This window comes from Sinohyriopsis cumingii, chromosome 2 (genome assembly GCF_028554795.1).
Source record: "Sinohyriopsis cumingii isolate HCF-2022 chromosome 2, ASM2855479v2, whole genome shotgun sequence".
Classification (NCBI taxonomy): domain Eukaryota; kingdom Metazoa; phylum Mollusca; class Bivalvia; order Unionida; family Unionidae; genus Sinohyriopsis; species Sinohyriopsis cumingii.
In genome coordinates, this window is record NC_142962.1 from 37376038 (window position 1) to 37401817 (window position 25780).

General features: G+C 35.8%; 1 protein-coding gene across 1 annotated transcript; it reads left to right on the forward strand.

The window, feature by feature from the left end:
• On the forward strand, nucleotides 1-25780 carry LOC149804657 (coiled-coil domain-containing protein 42 homolog). The gene is made up of 8 exons (XM_089942911.1): nucleotides 1-154; nucleotides 2314-2533; nucleotides 2993-3150; nucleotides 6798-6880; nucleotides 7794-7903; nucleotides 9346-9516; nucleotides 16894-17025; nucleotides 23337-25780. The coding sequence occupies exons 1-8, from the start codon at nucleotides 78-80 to the stop codon at nucleotides 23466-23468; spliced, it is 1083 nt and encodes a 360-aa protein (XP_089799037.1). The 5' UTR covers nucleotides 1-77; the 3' UTR covers nucleotides 23469-25780.

The following is a 25780-nucleotide window of genomic DNA, read 5'->3' on the forward strand; positions in this document are numbered from 1 at the left end:
ACGAGCGTGACGTGATTTAAGCTGAAAGGATTACAGCTGTCACTCATCCTCTAATAGTTTGCTTTTATGCTGTAAAAATGGCAGTTACGGGATCGTATCAGTTAGACCTTGATCATCAGAAAAAGAACGTTTTTGTCACTCAATTACACGAAAGGTGAGACCCATACGTCTTTCAATTATGTGACACAGTAGCGTGCAAGTAATTGGTCACGGCAATGACCAATTCAGAGAATTGATAATTGCACTACCTACTTGAAGTAGTTTTGTCTCATTCTTGTAATATACCAGCTTAAAGGTAAGTTTTTAAAAGATAGATTTTATCTTGGCATGATGACCTTGGTTACAGTGCTCTTTAATCACAATTGAGACTTTTTGTGTGTATTGCCTTACTCTAATGCCCAACTCATGTTGTCAGCCAGATTTGACACATTTATATCTTTGTATTAAAAGAATAGATGTGCTCCAAAAAATAGCCCCATTAAACACAATAGTGGATCACAGTACAATGAAATCTGTGTATAATGATAACTGAGAGGAGTTTCTAGAGGGTCTTTACAGGCTGGTAGAATTTAATCACATCTGTTTTTTTATTGATATGGAACTTGACCTTATATAGAGACGGTCGTATATGTCAATAGTAGTAAATTGTAACAAGTTGAACTGTATATTTAACAAGTGACAACTTCCACTTGCAATACACCTGTATATTTTTCTTCTTCTAACAAGTGCTAATTGAATACAGTGAAGCCCAACCCAAGTGCTGCAAAGAGAACACAACAAAGTCATTGATTGTTAAAGGTGTGAGTTTAACAAAACAGGTATAAGCAAGAGAATAGGTAACATTATTATATTGTTGAAATCTAAAATATTGATTGAAACCAACATGTCACTTAGCTATTGATTTATACCTGTAATCTGCCTAACCATTTCAGAGTTACATGTGATGTCAGTTAATGTTTCTACATCTTTAAACAAAGTTTGATGAAGGGTTAAAGAAGATGTCTCCTAAATCACATTATTATCATATGAACCATCATCTAGGATTGCCATCCTTCAAATAAAATATTCACATCCTAATTTTAGGACATTATTGGACAGTTAATGAATGTATATATCTAGCCAGACTTGTATGGACAAGATGTGAACTGTTACATAATTTATTTGATAAATGTTGTAATTAGTTTGTGGAACTAGAACATTTGCTGTCCTAATGGTTAGACACCTGGACAGATTGTAGAACCAGATGGACATCTGATGTCATAATGGTCAGAGATGAGGGCAGATGGCAGAACACCTGCTGTCCTAATTATGAGACACCTGGACAGATTGTACTGTATAACATTTCATGAAATATTCATCATTGACCAAAAGTATAGTTATATATTAAACAAAAATCAGCATTGGCTTGCCTGTCTGACTCCAGTAACTTTATTGTATGGTGAAAATAAACTTGAAGTAGCTGTACCTGTGGTCAGCTCAGAGCATTGCAAGCTGATGAAAAGCATATCTGGATGACCAGTAAATGTTGTGGAGGACCATGGGTCTTTTCAAGTTGCTGGTCTTGCAAAGCAACCTTACCATATGTACTCACACATAGGTTATATTCATCTGCAAATTACACAGACCCAGACTTACTATAGCATAATGTTGCAGCATATATGGGTATGTGCAGTTTGCTAGGACTAATCAATAAAGAAATAACATAGACCATGATATCTTTGTATGATGGCAGATCTAGGTCAACATTATTTGCAGTCAGACTGGTCTTATAAGTGAGTATAAATGATACATGTTTTTACAAAAACAAGTCTGGTAATTTTGAAGTTTATTTCAAAAGTACATTTGGTATTTTCAGAAACCTCTGCTTTTAGGTATGTACACTGGTATAAATTCAATATGCATGTAAGTGACTCATTCATGTAAATGCATGTGTCATTAAAGTCCAAAACTGTCCTGTTCCTCGGACTGTCCTATATAGCGAGAGGTCGTGGGTTCAATCCCTGGCCGAGTCATACCAAAGACTTTTAAAAAATGGTACTAACAACTGCCTAGCTTGGCGCTCAGCATTAAGAGGTTAGTGTTAGGACTGGTCGGCCTGGTGTCAGAATAATGTGACTGGGTGGGACATCATGCTAGATGTCTGCGGCATGATGCCCCAGTGCTAGACATCACTGTAAATTGCTACACTGCAGACTCGTAGCGATATGAATGAAAAATTGTTAAAAGCTACATTAAAAATCAAAATCACACACACACTGTCCTATATAGACATGGTTTACTATATATTTTCATTTTCCTGAATATATCTTTTAGGGAAGATGAAGATGATGTTGTGCCATTCCCAGTGGTCAAGGAATCTGGTGATAAGCTCATTGAGACTGGGATTAACACATTACAGAGAACACTGCTACTTAAGAAGGAGGTTGAAGTGGACAAAGTCAATGTGGAACTTGAAGCAAAAAGACATGAATTTAAACAACGAATGGAATATTGTGCTCAGAAACAGATTGAAGTTCAGAAAAAGCAGCAAGAGGTAGTTTTCAATAAAAGGCATGTTTTTGGTGATCTAGTGCATCACATCTCACATATAAGGCGAGTCCAACTAAAAAATGCACAGACCCAGATCTGCCTTCTCCTAATGCTGGCAGATCTTTGTGCAAATTGTTAGGAGTAGACCCTGATCTGCATGTGCATTATGTTATGGCAGATCAAGATCTTTGTTGTTTTCAGTTTGACTAGACTTATAATTGAGTATACAAAGCAGGAGAGGGAACAAAATGCAGGAATTAGAATCATTATCTTGTGTGCAGGCTTATGGTTAAGGCTGGTGTATATTTCATATAGAATTTGAGCCATTGTAATCTTTGAAAAAATAATGAAAACTGTAATTATTTTGTGTTAAAATTAGGTGATTTTGAAAAAAATCACAACACATTAGATTTTGTCCATATAATATTCCTTTATCTCATATGAGTCATTTTATTTTTTTCAGATGAAAGACAAAGTGTCCAATTTTGAGAAATTTTTGAAAGAACATGAAGCAAAACGAAGGAGGGCAATACAGAAATATCAGTCAGAAGTAAAGCTTAAGGAACAGAAATCAAGGGAATATGAAACACTTTGTGAACAGATGGAAGAATTAAAAGACAGGTGAGGTGGTAATTCTTAAGAAGATGAAGTGATTTTGTGTTAGCTGTTTTTCTTGCTGAAAGTTTTAGATTTGTTTCCAGTGTGTAGCTTTAGATGTAATGTACATAATGCATACCATATATGCCTCTGCATAACACCCATTTAGACTGTGCACAGATGTAATGTACATAATGCATACCATATATGCCTTTGTATAACACCCTTTCAGACTGCACAGATGTAATGTACATAATGCATACCATATAAGCCTTTGTATAACACCTTTTCAGACTGTGCGCAGATATAATGTACATAATGCATGCCATATATGCCTTTGTATAACACCCTTTCAGACTATGCACAGATGTAATGTACATAATGCATACCGGGGCCCCGAGTGGCCGAGTGGTCTAAAGCGCTCTTCGTTACAGATCACTGGCATCTCACATCTGTCTGCATGGGTTCAAGTCTCGGATTCGGCTAATGTGGATATGTGAGAAAGCTTGCCAGTAGCTTCTCGTGGGTCGGTGGTTCTTTCCAGGGTTTTCCCGGGTTCTTCCTCCACCATTAATACTGGCCGCCATGTATAGCGTATCATGTGCTGAAAAATGGCATTAAACCCTACAACAACAACAACAACATAATGCATACCATATATGCCTTTTCATAACACCCTTTCAGATTGCACAGATGTAATGTACATAATGCATACCATATATGCCTTTGTATTACACCCTTTCAGACTGCACAGATCTAATGTACATAATGCATACCATATATGCCTTTGCATAACACCCTTTTAGACTGTGCACAGACGTAATGTACATAATGCTTACCATATATGCCTTTGCATAACACCCTTTTAGACTGCACAGATCTAATGTACATAATGCATACCATATATGCCTTTGTATAACACCCTTTCAGACTGTGCACAGATGTAATGTACATAATGCATACCATATATGCCTTTGTATTACACCCTTTCAGTCTGCACAGATGTAATGTACATAATGCATACCATATATGCCTTTGTCTTACACCCTTTCAGACTGCACAGATCTAATGTACATAATGCATACCATATATGCCTTTGTATTGCACCCTTTCAGACTGCACAGACGTAATGTACATAATGCATACCATATATGCCTTTGCATAACACCCTTTTAGACTGTGCACAGATGTAATGTACATAATGCATACCATATATGCCTTTGTATACACCCTTTCAGACTGCACAGATGTAATGTACATAATGCATACCATATATGCCTTTGTATAACACCCTTTCAGACTGTGCATAGCACAGATCCAGTTCTGCATTCAAATGACCCAGCAGTGGCAGATCATTTAAATTAAACTGTTTCTTTTATTTATAGTTTTAACTGAACTGTATAGACCCAGATATTCTGGTTCATGATGTGACAAAAGATGTAGATTATTGCTGTTCAGTGTAATGTGTCCAAGACACAAGTTAAAAAATTATTTTGCATTGAAATTAGATGATTTTGAAAAATATATACCCGAAAGATCAATTTCATCAGTGATACCTAATTACCAATGTATTACCTTAAAGTTAATCTCATTTTTTAAGTCCCATGTACTTTAATGACCTATTACAGCATGGGTCATTTCTTTCTAAAGGCAACTTGGGATATAATCAATAATGTTTTATTTGTCTGTGATTGAAGCAATTGGTAGCAACAGCTTCACACGAGATTTGTGTTAATCTGTTATATTATTTTTTTGCATGTGACATGTATAACCTTTTGTTGTGTTCTGTAGTGTGTTTAACCATGTGAAGTCTAAACCCTTGTTTTCCACTTTACTGTATTTACCTATTTGACATGTGACCTTCTGTTTGTTTTTTTCTCAGAATTTACCCATGTGACATGTGACCTTCTGTTGTGCTTTTTCACTGTATTTACCTATGTGACATGTGACCTTCTGTTGTGTTTTTTTCACTGTATTTACCAGTGACATGTGACCTTCTGTTTTGCTGGTCATTGTATTTACATATGTGACATGTCATTATCTTCCTTTAGTGCTCATTACTGTATGTTCCTATGTGTAAGACAGAATGTGTTGGTAGCTCAGGATGTATACTTCAAATAATATAACAAATGACAATAGACTCTATGTCTGTATGGTAGATGTGAGACTAGGTTTGCAGTTATTTGCATGGTTTACAAAATGTCATATGGTAATGTTTTTATTAGAGTAAAGTTATCTCTGATATGATATCGATGTTTTCATTAGAGTAAAGTTGTCTCCAATACCATACAAATGTTTTTATTAGAGTCAGGTTGTCTCCAATATGATACAAATGGTAATTAGGACTATTTTCAGAAATCTATTGCTTGAAAACAAGAAATCAATCTGTGCTTACACAGTGACAGTCTTTATTGACAAAGTCAAAGTTTGGATGATAAAATTTAGACAAGTAAAATCCTACAGGGCTGGAAAGATTTCCATTTGGCTGCTTGTCATGGTAAGCATTGAGTGACTTGTCTTACATCAGTTTTACTCATCTGATATTCTAGTGGTAAATTTCCATGAAATGCCACTCATCCAATCCGACAAGTATCCTGAAAATAGTACATGCTCTTCTGCAGTCACTGCTCATCGACGCAAGCAGATTAGTGGAATTTTCCAGCATGATGTTACTGTATGATTTACTGTATAATTTACACACTGCTGTTGATTGCCAGTATATTTATATACAAAGAAACTGTATATTGATCTCAATGCAGTTGTTCCCATACATACAAAGATGTATTTTAAGCTCATATATGGAGACTTCTGTTTAACAGGCTTTGACTCGAGACCTGTGAACTCCACCTCTACTGTTCTCATAATACTATATTGCATAGGTTTTTAACTGCTGTGTGTAAAAATGTTACCTTAACCTTTGATGTCTTAAAAAATATAACATATGAATAAAGACTATTGTTGTGATTCAGATTTATTCTAAGGGCCATTCAATACTGTATCAGATTGACACTAAACATAATTATTCCAAAGACTATTCAGTGCTGTATCAGATTGACACTAAAGATAAGTATTCTAAAGGCTATTCAATGCTGTATCAGATTGACACTAAACAATTATTCTAAAGGCTATTCAGTGCTGTATCAGACTGACACTAAACATAATTATTCTAAGGGCTATTAAGTCATGTTAACATTATTCAGTCACACACTGAATTCAACTGCAACTCAAAAGAGGCAATAACATTTATGCAAATTATGGAAGCAGACATCATTAGGTGATGCATATTATTTTCCAAGTTAATAATAGCAAACCATTGAAAACTTGTAGCCCAGTCACTCTAACAAGAGTATGTGCTAGACTGAAAGTCAGCCACGTCAATATGAGGATTCCTTTACATCCCCTGTCTCAATAGAGTAATGGGTATAGAAAAGATTCCTCTTAACTTTGATAAAATTTCTAGCAAAATTTCTAACCTAAAATTATAATAGACATGAAGAAAACTACAATTTCATTCTATCTTATCTTTATGTTTCTGTTTCAGAATAAGCTTTTTATAATACTTTGGTTCCAAAATGTAAAGCAATCACACATGATGTTATCCTCATGCAGCCTGTCATATAATAATATTTCAAAATGATTCTCAAGAAATTCATTTGTTTCCAATTTTTCAGGCAACAATATTTGGAAGATAAGCTAGCAAAATACAAGAAGTTTGAAGAATATTTGTTACAAGTAATTGATGTTATGCCAGAAGGTAGGTGAATTTCAGTAATTGGCATTATGCCAAAAAGTAGGCAAATTTCAGTAATTAATGTTATGCCAGAAGGTAGGTGGATTTCCTTAATTGACTTTAATGTAGGTAATTTTAGTAACTGATTTTATGAAATCATTTATACATATATTTGTATTGATTATGTGACTAGTAATATTTAAATTCTTATGCAGATTCTATTTACATATGTTTTTACTTAAAAATTATTTAAAGGCTTCTTTGATTTACATTAATAAGGATTTAAATAGTTTTTTAAAAATAAATATTATCTTGCATGACAGCATGAAAACTTTGGTAGAAGTTACCTCCCTTTAAAGTTGAACTCCTTGGTTAATGTTACCTTTCTTTAAGCTTAAACTTTAAAATATCTTGAAAACTCCTTATTGATTTTTAAGAAATTTTCATTGTTCTTTATGTTAAGACGTTCTTTTCCTACTGTCATGTTTCAGTATCACTTCAGAAATAATGTGATGTAAGCATATGAACCAACCATGTGACTGTTTATGTTAACATGTTTTTTTCACAACCTCAAGATGACAGTGCCATATCTGAAATTTTAAAACAGAAGATTCAAATTTTATAGCAACTGAACACTGCTTAGACCCAGATCTGCCTTCACATAGGGCACTGGCAGATATGGGTCTATGTAGAATGTTAGAACTATTCATTAGAAAAGAAAACTACATAGACCCTGATTAGCAGTCACATACTTTCCTCTTTAATATCATTGGTAATTATTGTATCAGTCCTAAGTTTATGGTAACATGTTTTAGTTTGCTTCACTGTAAAAATGGAATTTTTAGAGTCGTGTCCCTTGATTACTAAATTTTGCATGGTGACTCCTCTGAGTTTGGGATGTGTCATAACTTTAACTGCTCGTGTTTTTATCTTGCAGATTATCTTCCTGTGACAGATGATAAAATCAAGGGTCTTATGATGAGACATAGGACGTTAAGTGAATCTAACAAAGCTTTGATAGATAATCTTGAGTCTATGTCAGATGAGGTAATAAAAACACTTGAGGTATTAATACCCAAATTTTTTGCATGCTTATTTTTAAGTAGAATTCATGCAGTACTGGGAGCTGGGGGGTGGGGGAGCAGAGTGATTTAAAGAGCTCACCTTCATGGATCACTGCCACCTCACCTTTGTGTGGGTTTGAATCTTAGGCCTGGCCATTGTGGGGATGTGAGAAAGTTTACATCCCATGGGTTGGTGGATAATACTAGGGTTTTCTTCCTGACCTCAAGTTATTCTGGCTGCCTATCATGAGCTGAAAAATGGCATGAAACCCACAAGAATAACTACTGTACTGGGCTGTTCATTATAGAACCCACAAGAATAACTACTGTACTGGGCTGTTCATTATAGAACCCACAAGAATAACTACTGTACTGGGCTGTTCATTATAGAACCCACAAGAATAACTACTGTACTGGGCTGTTCATTATAGAACCCACAAGAATAACTACTGTACTGGGCTGTTCATTATAGAACCCACAGGAATAACTACTGTACTGGGCTGTTCATTATAGAACCCACAAGAATAACTACTGTACTGGGCTGTTCATTACAGAACTTTACTCAACATTTTTAGTTCTAAATATTAATCAGACATGGAAATATGTTTAGATCTGTCAGAAAAGTACCAATGCAGTCTTCTTGTGAGTTGGAATACATTTAAGTAAGATTTGGAGTGAAGTTTAATGACAGAAAGGCCTAGTAACGTTTTTTGTGGGATATTTAAAAGAGTTTACAAAGTTTCATGGAGTTTTTAGAAAGATGTATTTATGCAGCATACTATCAAAATGCACAGTATTTTATGATTAAAGACATGTAAAAATAAAAAAAATGATTGATTTCTGTCTTTTTAAATAAATGAGATAAAATACTGTATTACTGAGATAAAAATCAGTTAAGTTTGTCACTGGGGCTTTAAGTGGCTGAGTGGTCTAAGGCACTTTTCTTTACAGAACATTCACTTATCTCACCTTAGTCTGCATCAGTTTGAGTCTTGGCTTGACTGATGTGGGTGTGTAAGAAAGCTTGTCAGACAGTATCGTCATGTGGGTCAGTGACTCTTTCTGGAGTCTTCTTCCACCAGATATACAGGCCACCATATACAGACTATCTTATGCTGAAAAATGGCATTAAAAATACTTTTCATTGTGAAGAATAGCTTCTGAAAAACCCTACAATAGTTTAATTTTTGTGAAGAATTCATTTACAGTAAGTAGTTTACATACAAAACAGGATATAAAGTATAAATTAGGAAGACTGAACAATTTTCTTATTCAATTTCCTTTTGACTAATGATTTATTAGTGATTCATGCCCTGATGTTTTTAACTTGATTCTGAATTTAATAAAGCTTTTTTTTTTGTGTTATAGTTAATACAGTAATTTGAGACAAGCAACTAAAAGAATATTGTTGTATTATCTTTTCAGTTGGAGAAGTTAAAAATAGAGTTAGATGAACTAAAACAAGAACACAACAAGCGAACAATATCTATTAATAGCCAGCTTTCCATACTACAACAGACGCATGACAAAGAGCAGGATAAAAACAAAAGATTAGACAACCAGTTTTTAATGAGCAAGGGAGATATACGCAACAGGGTATGTTACATTACCAGACTTATATATCTATGCATTGCAACATAGTACGTTGCATTACCAGACATATATATCCATGCATAGTAACAGGATATGTTGCATTACCAGACATATATATCCATACATAGCAACAGGGTATGTTGCATTACCAGACATATATATCCATACATAGCAACAGGGTATATTGCATGACCAGACATATATATCCATACATAGCAACATAGTATGTTGCGTTACCAGACATATATCCATACATAGCAACAGATATGTTGCATTACCAGACATATATATCCATACATAGCAACAGGGTATGTTGCATTACTAGACATATATATCCATGCATAGTAACAAGGTATGTTGCAATTACCAGACATATATATCCATACATAGCAACAGGGTATGTTGCATTACCAGACATATATATCCATACATAGCAACAGGGTATGTTGCATTACCAGACATATATATCCGTGTATAGTAAAAAGGTATGTTGCATTTACCAGACATATATATCCATACATAGCAACAGGGTATATTGCATGACCAGACATATATATCCATACATAGCAACAGGATATGTTGCATTACCAGACATATATATCCATACATAGCAACAGGGTATGTTGCATTACCAGACATATATATCCATGCATAGTAACAAGGTATGTTGCAATTACCAGACATATTTATCCATACATAGCAACAGGGTATGTTGCATTACCAGACATATATATCCATACATAGCAACAGGGTATGTTGCATTACCAGACATATATATCCATGCATAGTAACAAGGTATGTTGCAATTACCAGACATATATATCCATACATAGCAACAGGGTATGTTGCATTACCAGACATATATATCCATACATAGCAACAGGGTATGTTGCATTACCAGACATATATATCCATGCATATTAACAAGGTATGTTGCATTTACCAGACATATATATCCATACATAGCAACAGGGTATATTGCATGACCAGACATATATATCCATACATAGCAACATAGTATGTTGCATTACCAGACATATATATCCATACATAGCAACAGGGTATGTTGCATTACCAGACATATGTATCCATGCATTGATTTTACTACTGTATATCGATGCATTAATTTTATTGGGTCCAGCTGCAAATATAGATGCTGATCTGCTAATGCATAATACACCACTAGATCAGGGTCACTTTTATTTCTCTTACTGATTACTTCTAACAAAATGCATAGACCCAGAGCGACCAGCACATATGTGACAGCAGATATGGGTCTTTACAGTTTGGAATTGGATTTCATTGCAAGTTGCCTCATGTTGAAGTCTTCATTAACAGTCGTTTTGGTTCAAATATACAAATCTAGCCACCCAACTGAAGTTGATGCTACCATCCAAGATGTAGAGAGGTGCATTTCTGATGTGAAATCATGGAAGACATGTAACAAGCTGCAGATGAATGATGATAAAACTGAGGCCATTCTGATCACAACACAAAGACTTTCTCATTCACTTCCTTTACCTCAAACAATAAATATCAGCAATGCCAACATTAAATTCACACAATCAGTACGAAATCTAGGTGTTACTCTAGACAGCAGTCTCACATTGCACCAACATGTCATGAACATATGCAAGGCTGCATATCTTGAGCTGAGACGCATCAGCTCAATTCGCAAATATCTTTCAGTTGATGCCATTAAAACACTTGTGTGTTCATTAGTACTTTCAAGACTGGACTAATGTAACTCAATTCTGTTGGTTCATCTCAATATCTACTCCAGAAACTTCAAAAAGTTCAAAACACAGCTGCTCGGATCATACTTAGAGTACCATGGTCAGAGCACACCTCCCCACTGCTCTGTACCCTACACTGGCTATCCATTCGATCCAGAATCAAACATGAAATTTGTTCTCTGTGCTATGTTTCACTGTCAGACTCTAGTCCAACATACCTATCTGACCTCACCCATGTGTACACACCAGCAACATACTTACGCTCCTCTTCTGACAATCATATGCTCATTATTCCCACTATGAAAACAAAGTTATATGGACAGCGTTCTTTTGTATACCAGGGCCCAGCAACATGGAATGGATTGCCCACTGAACTTAGACACAAAGACACAGTGATCACATTCAAGAGTGCTCTCAAAACTCACTTATTTCCCAGAAGGTGGCGCTACAAAAACCGGTTAAAAATGGCTAATGTTTATAACAGGCATCAAAAGGCACTTCCATGCGAATGGAGTACAGGCGTCAAAAGGCACTTCCATGCAAATGGAGTATAGGTGTCCAAGGATGCTTGCATGAGGTAAAGGGTTAAGCATGACCATGAATACCAGCCAAGCATAGATCCTATTGCAGCAACATTTCAAACAGTCCTTATGTCACAAGAAAAAACGTCTGGTCCATGCAAACTGAATTTTTACATTCCTTGGCCTGCAGTGTTGTCCATTTTGACTATGAAAAACAGGTATATGCATCAATTGCCTGTTAAAATCTGGTAAGAATCCTTCATGCAAAAGAAAGGTTTATACTTGGGTCTTCAAGCTGTCTCTTTAAACAATGTAGTAAATTAGTAACTCAACCATGCTGGTAGCTGTTTCAGTGGCAATTAGTTTGATCAGTGTGGGAAATTGCATGTAGCTGCTGACCACAGGTATTGACCATATTAGATCCACCTCTGATGGCAAAGTCCAGCTCTTTCAGATAGAGGCCATATTTAATCCATGCAGGTGCTTGTATTTTGATACTGGGATGAGGTACAGAATATATTTAAATGACCACAACCAGTCCCTCCATCCATTATATGAAAACTCCACCATTAACATGGATAAGTAGCTTTGAAACTTACAACTTTACTCAATTAATTAACACCCCAACTAGAGTAACGGATAAAAGTGCTACTATCATTGATCATGTCTATACTAATAAACCTGAAAACGTAAGTGAAATTAAGGTACCAGTGTATGCACTGAGTGACCACTACCCAGTCTGTATAACTAGACATGTTCCGAAATCATCTAAAAATGGCCAACACATTGAAATTCAATACAGGGACTTCAAACAGTTTGATGAGGAAATGTTCTTAAATGATTTAGTTTGCAAACCTTTCCAATCAGTCTGCACTATAGCTGATGTCAACACTGCCTTGGACAAATGGTATCAGATGTTCAATGCAGCCTTAGACAAGCATGCCCCAATTAAAACAAAAAGGGTTAAACACCAAATTACACCCAAGTGGATTACCCCTGAGATCAATGAGGCTAGGCACCTAAGAGATAATTTCCACAAGAAAAAAGACATGAAAAGCTATAGAAAGTGGAGAAATAAAACTAAGTACCTGATAGATAAGGCAAAAGAGAACTACTATAAACAGGCTATTAATGAAAGTAAGAGTACCAAAACATTGTGGAAGCATCCAAAAGAGCTGAACCCACGCAAGAACAGTTGCCTTCCCCCTAGACTTAAGCAAAATGATGATATAGCAACATCTGTACAAGACATTGTGGAAATGTTCAACAATTTCTTCATAAGCATCTCCAGTAAGAGTATTCAGAACCAGACTAATATCCCAATTGAACTTGATGCTCTTCTATTATTTATAAAAGCTAAAATTCCTGATGAAAATTATTTTTCAATAGCTAATGTTAGTGAAGGTGATGTTTTTGATATGCTAATTAAGGTTAATATTAATAAATCCTCTGGATTGGATGGTATTGGTCCACGAATTCTTAAAATTGCTGCACCAGTAATAACAAAGTCACTAACGCATATCATAAATTTAAGTATAATGAGTGGTAATTTTCCAGAAACATTGAAATGTGCAAGGGTTACACCTATCTTTAAGAAAGGAGAAAAGGAGGATCCAGGAAATTACAGACCAATATCAATTCTACCTGTATTGTCAAAACTATTTGAAAAGCATGTAGCCATTCAGGTCTATAAATTTTTCGAAACATACTCTCTATTTCATAAAGCTCAATCAGGACTTAGAAAGTACCACTCGTGCCAAACAGAACTTACCAAATTAATTGATCTTTGGCTGAAGGAAATGGATAATGGACATATGACTGGGATTGTTTTCCTTGACTTCAAGAAAGCCTTTGATCTTGTTGATCATGAAATTCTGCTGCAAAAGTTGAACTGTTACAGATTTGACAATCCTTCTTTAAACTGGTTTAGATCATACCTAAACCAAAGGTCTCAACAAGCAAGCATTGGCAATATTAGCTCTCAAACTCGCACTATTCATTCAGGAGTCCCTCAAGGCTCAGTTTTGGGCCCTCTCCTCTTCCTTATCTATATCAATGATCTACCATTAAATAATGAATCCACAAACACAGATTTGTTTGCAGATGATGCAACTTTGTATACATCTAGTTCTGATACTGAAGTTATCCAAATGAAATTAAACTCAGACCTTATCAGAGTCCAAAACTGGGCACAACAAAATAGGATGGTAATTAATGAAGGTAAAACAAAATGTATGATTTTGGGGACATCACAAAAGCTACACAAGTCAGGGAACCCAAAACTGTCTCTTGCAATAAATAATCATCCATTAGAAAATGTCAAACATGAAAGGCTTGTAGGTGTGTCTGTAGATAATAATGTATTATGGAATGACCATATTGATAAGCTTTGTAAAACACTGTCATCCAAAATTGCCCTTCTCAGCAGAATCAAGAAATATTTACCTATGGAAACTCGCAATCTATACTACAAGTCATATATTCTTCCAACAATGGATTATTGTTCTAATGTATGGGGAAACTGTGCCAAATCTGAGCTTGACAGGATTTATAAACTTCAGAAACGAGCAGCACGTGTAATTTTAGATGCATATGTTGATCTTCCCTCAAAAGCATTATTTACAGAACTCAAATGGCTCACAATATATGACAGGATAGATTTTCACAAGGCAGTTCTTTTATATAAATGTCTACATGGAACTGCACCAGAGTATCTTCAAGACTTATTCAGGCCTTTTTCAGCACAATACCAGTTGAGATCAATATCACATGGAAACATTCTAATACCAAAACCAAGAACAGAGCAATTTAAAAAGAGTTTTCAATACTCTGGTACAGTTCTGTGGAATAAGCTTCCACTACATGTAAAATCTGCTGAAAATATTAGAATATTTAAGAAAAGATATCATGAGCATGTATGTGTTTCTAACAGATAATGGAATTTAGTATTTTAATACTAAACATGTTAAAATAAACAGTAATTATTGCCATCTTCATATAATGTGCATTGTTATACTCTCCTTAAGAGGGCCTCAAGGGAGAATAGTCCTTGACTAATGAGTCACCCTCTATAAATAAAGCATTATTATTATTATTATTATTATTACTTGGGGCCAAGTTAGAGCCAGTACTGAATGTAGCCCATCACCATCTAATGCCTTCCCTGGTGCAGACAGATTGCCATACCAAGTTAGAATTGATCCCATTTGTATTGTCATTAAAATCTGTTTGATCATGGCAAGTGTGGGGCTGTACCTGTGTGTGATAAGGCTTATTTGGTTATGTTAAAACCAGTCAACTTGCTACTTTCAAAATGTCTATATATAGAAGTTGTTCACTGAAACAGTGTTAGTGGCAAAAGGAATCCTAATCATTGGTGGTGCATTTCATCAACTTGCCATTGGCTTGAGTGCATTGTTTAGTCAAGATGGTGACCCATAAAGTTTCTTCATCATGTATAACTGTTGATAACATGGTTATCTCCATGCTTTTAGTCCTGTCCACTGTGTTGTCACCTGTAAGAATAAATCATGGTTATCTCCATGCTTTTAGTCCTGTCCACTGTGTTGTCACCTGTAAGAATAAATCATGGTTATCTCCATGCTTTTAGTCCTGTCCACTGTGTTGTCACCTGCAAGAATAAATCATGGTTATCTCCATGCTTTTAGTCCTGTCCATTGTGTTGTCACCTGTAAGAATAAATCATGGTTATCTCCATGCTTTTAGTCCTGTCCACTGTGTTGTCACCTGTAAGAATAAATCATGGTTATCTCCATGCTTTTAATCCTGTCCACTGTGTTGTCACCTGTAAGAATAAATCATGGTTATCTCCATGCTTTTAGTCCTGTCCACTGTGTTGTCACCTGTAAGAATAAATCATGGTTATCTCCATGCTTTTAATCCTGTCCACTGTGTTGTCACCTGTAAGAATAAATCATGGTTATCTCCATGCTTTTAGTCCTGTCCACTGTGTTGTCACCTGTAAGAATAAAGCATGGTTATCTCCATGCATTTAGCCCTGCCCATTGTGTTGTCACCTGTAAGAATAAAGCATGGTTATCTCCATGCATTTCATCCTGCCCATTGTGTTGTCACCTGGAAGTATAAAGAGCAAAATTATATCCTGTACAGGTGAAATGAATCAAATGTTGCATGAACTTCCTGTGCAGAGAATGCTAGTGAAAACACGAATGTCTACAACAATTACTTGCATGACTTTACAGTATACAATTTGTATTAGACAGCTGTTACTTGCATGACTTTACATTATACATGTATTAGACAGCTGTTACTTGCATGACTTTACAGTATACATGTATTAGACAGCTGTTACTTGCATGACTTTACAGTATACATGTATTAGACAGCTGTTACTTGCATGACTTTACAGTATACATGTATTAGACAGCTGTTACTTGCATGACTTTACAGTATACATGTATTAGACAGCTATTACTTGCATGACTTTACAGTATACATGTATTAGACAGCTGTTGACAGAACCCATATGCTATGTCTAGAACAATATCATTTGAATGAATGTATGACTTGTAGCCAAAATGGTACCAATATGTGACCATTAAAGTGTAAAGTCCTTGCCTTGGAATGAATAGAGTGAAACGTTTACAAAATGATTGATGGAACATATTTCCCCATCAGAGATAGCTTTAGACTTAGTCCAGACATTAAAAAGACAAAAGTAGAAAGCAGCATTGCAAGGTTGCCAAAAGAGTGTACTTCCTAGCATGAGAGGAAGTATTAACTGACTATAAATGGGATTTACCAACAATCCATCTATCCAAGGGGAGGTCACTTTTGTCTGACTACCACCTTGTGGTCAGTCGATCTTTAGTTGTTTTATTCTTAAAAACTAGATTGAGTGGCTGGATTTGTGAGGAAGTAGTTGTGTCCCTAAGATATTATGATTGGGTAATGTATTTGGAGAAGATATTTGCCTGTGATTACTAGGCATCTATGTTATTCTGGGGTGAGGGCCATGATGGGTATCCTAAACGACTTCAAAAAATTATTGAGTTGCTTTACATTTTTTGCATTAAAAATGTTTAAATTGATTCTGTCAGTGATATAATTTTCATCTCTATTTTTGTACTATTGTTTTCCAGAGGACAGAGTTGGGAATGATATTAATGTCAATAAACAACATGGTAGAGAAGTGTCACAAACGACCCTCGGATGAACTGGAGAGCAAACAGGATAATCTCAGAGTAATAGAGTACAAGCTGAATAGGATAAAGGTAGAGTTGTCCACTCATGGGTTATTTTGTTCCCTTTGTAGCATAGGATAGAACTTGCATTGTGCTTTCCCCCAGGTTTGTTGATGTTGTAGTTATGGTCCCACTGTAATGTCAGAAAAGAGAATATTGTCTTACTGCTGTCAGTCTGTGTCTGTCCTGAACTTAATGCAGGATAATTGCATATAAACTGTTGATGAAGTGCATGTAGACACATTTATGTTTTTTGGTAGCCATTTTTATATGCACCTTCTCAATTGCAAAAAGTGTAGACCAAAATGTCAATCAGCCATTATATAATGTAGTTGTCCTCACTATAATACTGTTCGGGGAGTCACATAGAGCACCATGATACAGATGTGGTCAACTTACTGTATATACTCGCGTATAAGCCAAATAATTTAGGAAAAAAATAAAGCCTAGAAGGAGGGGAGTCGGCTTATCTGCGGGCCAAGGTTTAAGTCTGAAAATTTTAAAGCTTTTTTCCTCGATTACCTGTTTTTATTGTTACTGTCGATCGCTGAAGATGAGATCACATGCCTAATGATGCCACATGGCTCATATGATATGTGCTGTCATGAAGTGAAACAAATAATTTTTCTAACTGAACTGGTAGGATAATGAATGAAAAACATGTATTAAGGTATAAATAGTATACTACCACCAGAAGTTTATATTCAATTAGATAAAATGAATAGTGTCGGAAGTAAAAGAAAGTGTTCTGCTTATGATGCAGCATTCAAACTTAAAGTTATTGAATGTGCAGAAGCAAATAACAAATGTGCTGCAGCATGCAAATTTTGTGTGAATGAGAAGCAAGTACGGGAATGGCGGAAAAGCAAAGCAGCATTAGAAGAAATGCCAAGAATCAAGAAGGCTCGTCAAACTGGGATCGCCTCTTTCCCTGAATTGGAGAAAGAACCCTGATTTTGTAAGTGAATGTCGACAAAATGGATACATTGTCACACAAACTGCAGTTAGTCTGCGTGCTATACAGATGGCAAAAGATGACAAATACAAGATGGCAGATTCAAAATCAATTGCATCAGCTGGTTGGTGTTCTCATTTTATAAACCGGCATGGTTTCTGTCTTGGGCAGCAAACAAAGATAGCACAAAAGCTACCAAAAGACTTGGAAGAAAAACAATCGAATCATTTCAGCAGTTCATCATTAAACGCAGAAAGGAGTGCTCGTTGAAACTATCACAAATTGGAAATATAGATGAAACGCCTATGACCTTTGACTTACCAAGCAATAGAACAGTCAATGCGGTTGGTGAGAAAACTATTCTAATAAAAACGACTGGCCATGAAAAAATGCATTTCATGGTTGTTTTGGCCAGTTTAGCTGATGGATCAAAGCTGCCTCCTGTCATTGTTTTTAAAAGGAAGACACTGCCAAAAATCATGAAATTTCCTGCTGGTGTCATCCTTCGTGTACATGAAAAGTGATGGATGGACGAAAGTGGAATGATTGAATGGTTGGAGAAAATCTGGAATGAGACCAGGTACACTTCTTCAGAAACCTTCAATGCTTGTCTGGGACATGTTTCGAGCACACAAAACAGATGAAGTCAAAAAGGCTGCAAAGAAAATGAAAAAAAAATTGGCTGTGATATCAGGAGGTTTAACATCAGTGTTACAAGCTCTTGATGTCTGCCTTAACAAACCGTTTAAGGACAAGTTACGAAAGATGTGGTCTGAATGGGTTTGTTCAGGTGCTGTGAAGATGACAAAAGGCGGGAATTTAATGAGGCCAGACATCGACTTGGTCGCCAAGGGGGTAAAAGACATATGGGACTCGGTTTCATTGGAAATGATTGCAAAATCATTTTGAAAGTGCTGTATCAGCATCGTCATGGATGGGACTGAGGATGATGCCATAATTGAATCTGACAATGACAAGAATGAGAAGGAGAACGACACACTATCAGATGACAATGATGACGTATATGATGACAGCATGCCCATAACAGAAGCAGAGTTTTATGAACTGTTTGGCAATGCCGATAACAAGCCAGATTTTGAAGGATTCTAAAAGTGATAGAACTTTTATAATTCATGATTTTAGAATGAGGATTTTTTTAATTTCAATTAAGACTTAACATTGAAGATAAATTGTTTTTATTTCAACATATAAATTAGCTTTCTTATTTTCATTTTCGTTAAGTTTGAAGATAATATTTATTTAAGTAATGTGTTTGCCTAAATAAATGTATCTAGAACTTACTTTGTGCATCTTGTGTTTAGTCTCTAACTTATGGGTCAGCTTATAGGCAGAGCATGCACTTTTTAATATTTTTACCTATTCAGCTGGGGGCTCGGCTTATAAGCGAATGGGCTTATAAGCGGAACATTATATGCAGTACAGTGGACCCTTGTTAAAACACTGCTCAGGGAGTTGCATAAGAGTACCATGATATAGGTGAGATCTTGTTAAACTGGGATACATTACACACAGTACAGTGGTCCCTTGTTAAAACACTGCTCAAAGAGTCACATAAGAGTACCATGATATAGGTGAGATCTTGCTAAACTGGGATACATTACACACAGTACAGTGGTCCATCCCTAGAACACTGTTAAAGGAATCACATAAGAATGTAATGATAAAGGCTGTATATTGGTATACATTACACACAGTACAGTGGTCCATCACTAGAACACTGTTAAAGGAATCACATAAGAATGTAATGATAAAGGCTGTATATTGGTATACATTACACTGCTCCTTCATTTTAGGTTACCTGAATAATGTGAGAATGCACTGAAATTTAGAACACTTATCATTCACTAATTTTAATAAGGAATCATTTTTACAAATATTTTCTTAATATATAACACAGAATATACAATGAAATACTCATCTGTGAAAATCTTGGTAAATATCTACTGGTGACAACACCTAAGGACCAAATGCCAGTTAACAAAGTTTTGTCAAGTAAAATTCATGTTTTATCTTCAGTTCAGTTTTACCATAATCATCATAAAAGTGATCTACCCTAATCTGCTCAAGCGTGGAAAGAGTCAGTCAATAGTCATGGTGATGCCATTTAGTATTTCCATGCAGTCAACAGTCATGGTGATGCCCATTAGTAGTTCCATGCAGTCAATAGTCATGGTGATGCCCATTAGTATTTCCATGCAGTCAACAGTCATGGTGATGCCCTTTAGTATTTCCATGCAGTCAACAGTCATGGTGATGCCCATTAGTAGTTCCATGCAGTCAACAGTCATGGTGATGCCCATTAGTATTTCCATGCTGTCAAGTCTTGGTTGATGCCCATTAGTATTTCCATGCAGTCATTGTGCTTGCTTAAAGTGGAAACATGGGCTGAATCACAGTGTGGGATGCAAATCAAACTATTGTCATTCATGAATATGTGAGTACTGCAGGTTCAAGTGATTGTCATTACATGTTAGTCATCAATTCATTACCATTAATTGGCATTTTAAGATCTAATATCTATTAACATTAAAATCCATTAACAAAATATTTGTGTCAGACAAAGATTATAATTCTCATGTATTGGTGAAAATTGCTATCCCAACTCCTCAACTGTTAGCGTTAAGGGAAATTAGTTTCCTTCACTATCATGCACCCTTTTACCTCACTCTCCCACACCCTTGCTTGTGCTGCAATGTTTATGGACCTCATTGCTTGTTAATTACTGAATTAGAGGTCTTTGTAGAAAATAAGATTCAACCATGGGAGCCAAGACTTTTCCCCATGTTGTATCACAGGCTGTGTTAGAGTGAGATACATTATAGTAAGGACCGCTGTTTTGCCAAAAATTACAAGTTGAATGAAGAGCAAAGACCCCTCATTAGCTCATGTCTGATAGCAAATCTAGATTTACATTGTTTGACTGTTTTTGAGTGCATGATCAAATAATATAATTCCATAAAATTTTTAGACAGCACTGCTTGCCTCCTTTTGCCTACACTACTGCTTGCCTCCTTTTGTTTACGGCATTGCTTGCCTCCTTTGCCTACAGCATTGCTTGCCTCCTTTGCCTACAGCACTGCTGTCTCCTTTTGCCTACAGCACTGGTTGCCTATTTGCCTACAGCACTGCTATCTCTTTTTGCCTGCAGCACTGCTTGCCTATTTGCCTACATCGCTGCTATCTCCTTTTGCCTACAGCACTGCTTACATATTTGCCTACAGCACTGCTATCTCCTTTTGCCTGCAGCACTGCTTGCCTACTTTTGCCTACAACACTGCTTGCCTCATTTTGCCTATAGTACTGCTACCTCCTTTTGTCTACAGCACTGCTTGCCTCCTTTTTGCCTACAGCACTGCTACCTCCTTTTGCCTACAGCACTGCTTGCCTACCTTTGTATATTTATTTTGTTAAGGACTAGATAATCCAAACTGTGCAGTTGTGTTGCTTATTATCAGTCAATCAAGTCAGTTTGTTTATCAGATTAAAGAAAAAGTAGAAGTGGGATCTGGTTCCTGTGTAACTAGAAAGTAAGATTAAACACAAAACCTATTATTATACAGTACTTTTTTCCCCATTAACTTTATACTGTCAGAATTGTGCAATATTTCTCCATACTCCACTGCTTCATTCTGCACAACACTTGTCAAAAAATAGTGTTAGGAACTACTTTTTATTGTAAACAAACAATGATGTAGCTTTTTAATTAATGGCTTTGTCTTTGGATGAGCTAAATAAGTTGTTTGAGACATATGAAAGTTGATGATGTGGTGTGTTCATTGAGTCACAAAAGAAACTTTTAACCAAGCAAATGACAAAGCGATATCTGCAATGTCTAGCAAGGGCTTTATGACAACAAATGCATGACATTCAGTTATGACAATAAATGCAAGACATACAGTTTTGTAATTATAATTCTGATCATTTAAACAATTATTTAGCAGAAATGTCCATAAGTTTGCAAATTGAACGGTTCAGTCGGTGAAGTGTGCACTGCCGAGTCTAGCAAAAATAGCAAGGAAAAGCAAATTTAGGTTTAGTGCAAGCAATAAATTGAGAAAAAAAATATAACTGAAGAAGGCAGGTTTTATAGAAAAGCAAGAACCTTAGAGTCATTAAGCCAAGATGATGAAGAAGTCTTACTTTCTGCAAGCAAAACAGACTCTCTCACAGAGCGAAGATGTACTGCAATCAAGACTACATTTCCAGCAGAAATCACATTCCAAAGGAAACTGTATTACACTCCCTAACAAAATGAATTTGATATTCCTTGACAAAGAACATTTAATCCTGCATCTTCTTGAGAATTTCAATTTAAAGAATTTCATATTTTATCCACCTTATGATTTCCACCTTATGCTAAGTTTCCTGGGTGGAGCTATGTGCTCATAAATACTGTTACTTCTTGTTTAACTATGCTTGTGTATTTCCTTTGGAATCCAGCAGAAATTCAATAAATTCATTTTCTGAAGTGTTTTTCATTATTCAGCATTAGGTAAAAAAGCAAAATTAGTATATTTTAAATTGGTTATTGCATTTATATAGGTTTGAGTCTAGGATTCTGCCAATGTGGGTATGTGAGAAAGCTTACCAGTAACTTCTCGTGGGTTGGTGGTTCTTCCCGGGGTTCTTCTTCCACCATTAATACTGGCTGCCATGCATAGCCTATCGTGTGCTGAAAAATGGCATTAAACCCAACAACAACAACAATAACAGCATTTATATAGGAAAATATGAACACTTTTTTCTGAGCTATCCTGTTCTCTTAAAGTTGTGCAGCTCCAAAAGACTTGTTCATATTTTCACATAAAAATGCTGTAACCTAAATACTTTTAATACTATAAATGATATGTCCTGAAAATCTCGGCTGAAACATAAATATTGATGGCTAATTTTACATAGATAAACAGGGGCCCCGAGTAGTCTAAAACACTCTCTGTTACGGATCACTGCCATCTCACCTCTGTCTGCGTGGGTTCGAGTCTCAGATTCGACCGATGTGGGTATGTGAGAAAGCTTGCCAGTAGCTTCTCGTGGGTTGGTGGTTCTTTCCGGAGTTTTCCCAGGTTCTTCCTCCACCACTGATACTGGCCACCATGCATAGCCTATCATGTGCTGAAAAATGGAGTTAAACCCTACAACAACAACAACAACAACAACATAGATAAAATGGTTTCCCTTGTCAAGCAATGCAGACTAAGCTAATTTAAATGATCCATAGAACTAGTAGTGGTCCAAGCAAACAAAATTTAGAGAAATACTGGCCCTTCATAACTTTTTTTTAAGAGTACCAATTTATAACATTGCAGTTTTGTTTTGTATCAATTTTCTATAATTTTCCCATTCAATTTAAGTCAATTCATTTCAGGATTATGTAAATGATCGTTCTGATGTTGCTAAAATGGCAGCCCCAAAAGATCCTGTGGGAGATAGCAAGAAAGGAAGTGAGGATTATTCTAGAAGATCCAAATCAAAGAAGACAGTGACTCTAAATGGCTGACCTTCAGACTTTCAGAGAAACTCTTCAGTAAAAAGAGAACAAAACTGCTTGCTACTCCAGGTTTCTAACAAGAAGATAGAGCCGTACCATGATTTATTGCTAAGAATTAGGGCACAGAGGGGTAAAAAGGGAAATACTGCCATAAATGTGATGCATGTTCTTTTTCGAAACAAAATGTAATACCTATTTTCCATTGGAGAGAACTATCATGGTAACTTGTTTGACTGGTTCACTTACAGCAGAGCTGATTGGATGAAAGTGATGATAATTATCATTTCTATAAGTGCAGCATTCTTTATTAGTTAGTCCAGTGTGTCACAATAGGGATATCTTGAGTATATCCATCATTAAGTTTACGCTAGCTCATGAATTAGTGTATTTTCCAATATAAATAATTGTGAAAATTCACTGGAGTGAATTATGAAAGATACTTTTTTACTGTGCTCAAAGACATCAATCTATTATGACCTAAAAATTTGATCTGCCATTGTGTTACTTGCTTCGTCTAGTGGCAAGTATGGCCACCTGTTGTGCAAGAGTGCCAGGCTCAAATTCCAATACATGCATATTTTTCTTCAATTTGTTTTTTATGTGCTTTTTTGCCTTTAATTAGGATAGAGAATAATTGTTGGACTCTGCTGTGTAAGTATGGAGTCAACATACTGCTATTCCCCTTATAATGTAAGTATGGAGTCAACATACTGCTATTCCCCTTATAATGTAAGTATGGAGTCAACATACTGCTATTCCCCTTATAATGTAAGTATGGACTTGGCATACTGCAATCCCACTTTCAATGCAAATATGGATACAACATACTGTTACCACCTTATAATGCTAGGATGGACATGGGTCTTATTCAGTTGCTTAAATTTATTTAGGATATTGCTACTTATTTCACTTGAATTTACTTCTGGGAAGTTGAGAACCAAATTTAAATGGATTTTCATGAATTCTGACACTGCCATGTGGACAAGTTTGTGAAATAAATTCTACTTTGAGACTGGGCAAAATCATACAAGGTCGATTCCATTTATACATATATGGCACCCTGGGAAGGCAGGATATTCTAATTGCCTTGAGTTCTAATAAACCTCACAGAATAGTCTGTATAGAATACTGCTACAATGTTCAACTACCCTGGATGTGGGAGGTCATAGGTTTGGTCCCCGGCAGAGTCATAACAAAGGCTTACAAAAATGGTACTAACAGCTGCCTAGCTTGGCACTCAGCATTAAGAGGTTAGTGTTAGGACTGGTCCGCCTGGTGTCAGGATAATGTGATTGGGTGGGACATCATGCTACATGTCTGCAACATGATGCCCCAGTGCAGGCATCACTATAAACTGCCTCACTGCAGACATCCTAGCGATATGACTGAAAAATTGTTAAAGCTATGTTAAAAATCCAAATCACACACACACAATGTTCAACTACTTTCCTTGGGTCCAGTGTATGTTACACTGGAACAAACTCATATGTATAAATCTCAAGTCATTCTTTTTTTTCATGCTGGAATATTGAAGTTTAGAAATTTATAGAATTTTACATGCTATAGATATTCATAATTAACACAGGATAAACAGTGAACAATTCCCTGTAGAAATGATGGAATATTTTTATGATTTTTTTTCAGTCTTTTTTTATTTGTAAATTTGTTCTGTAGTGTTAGTATGAATTTTAAGGATGCATAGCCTAAATTAAATACAGAGCAATAAATATATACATGTACTACAAATCATTTGAAGTCTAAAGGATTGAATACCAATTTGAGCGTGAATGTGTGTTCATGTGTGTGCAAGAGTATTTATTTGTGTACATGTGCATATATGAGAGAGAGAGAGTGTGTGTGTGTGTTCCTTACATTATTTATGTCACACAAACACAGGTCCATGAAATGTAATACACAAATACCTACTTTCCATAACTGAAAAACTCAAAAAACCTCTGTTATGTTATGGAAAAGTCACTGTGTAGATGTATCTTGGAAAAACCTCTCTCATAAAAAGGCACTTATTTTAAGTACAAAGTTACATACAATTTCATCAACTGATTCTGTGGTAAATTACTTTTATTTAGACATATTTTCATGTCCTTGGCACTTTTATATGAACATTTTATTCCTGACACTGTACATCATAAAACTTCAAGCAGTGTATTGTACAAACATGTACATGACAGAATATTCCTATAAAGTTGGAAACTATACACAACAATAAATACATTAGCTATTATTAAATTGCCAACTTCATTCTTCATTGATTCACAACCATCGTTATCATACCCAATTTTAAATAAATAGAACAAACAGTA

Coding starts and splice junctions, on each gene's coding strand:
- LOC149804657 (XM_089942911.1), top strand. CDS start 78: ATGGCAGTTACGGGATCGTATCAGTTAGACCTTGATCATCAGAAAAAG. Junction 155..2,313: donor GTCACTCAATTACACGAAAG/GTGAGACCCATA, acceptor TATATCTTTTAG/GGAAGATGAAGATGATGTTG. Junction 6,881..7,793: donor AATTGATGTTATGCCAGAAG/GTAGGTGAATTT, acceptor TTTATCTTGCAG/ATTATCTTCCTGTGACAGAT.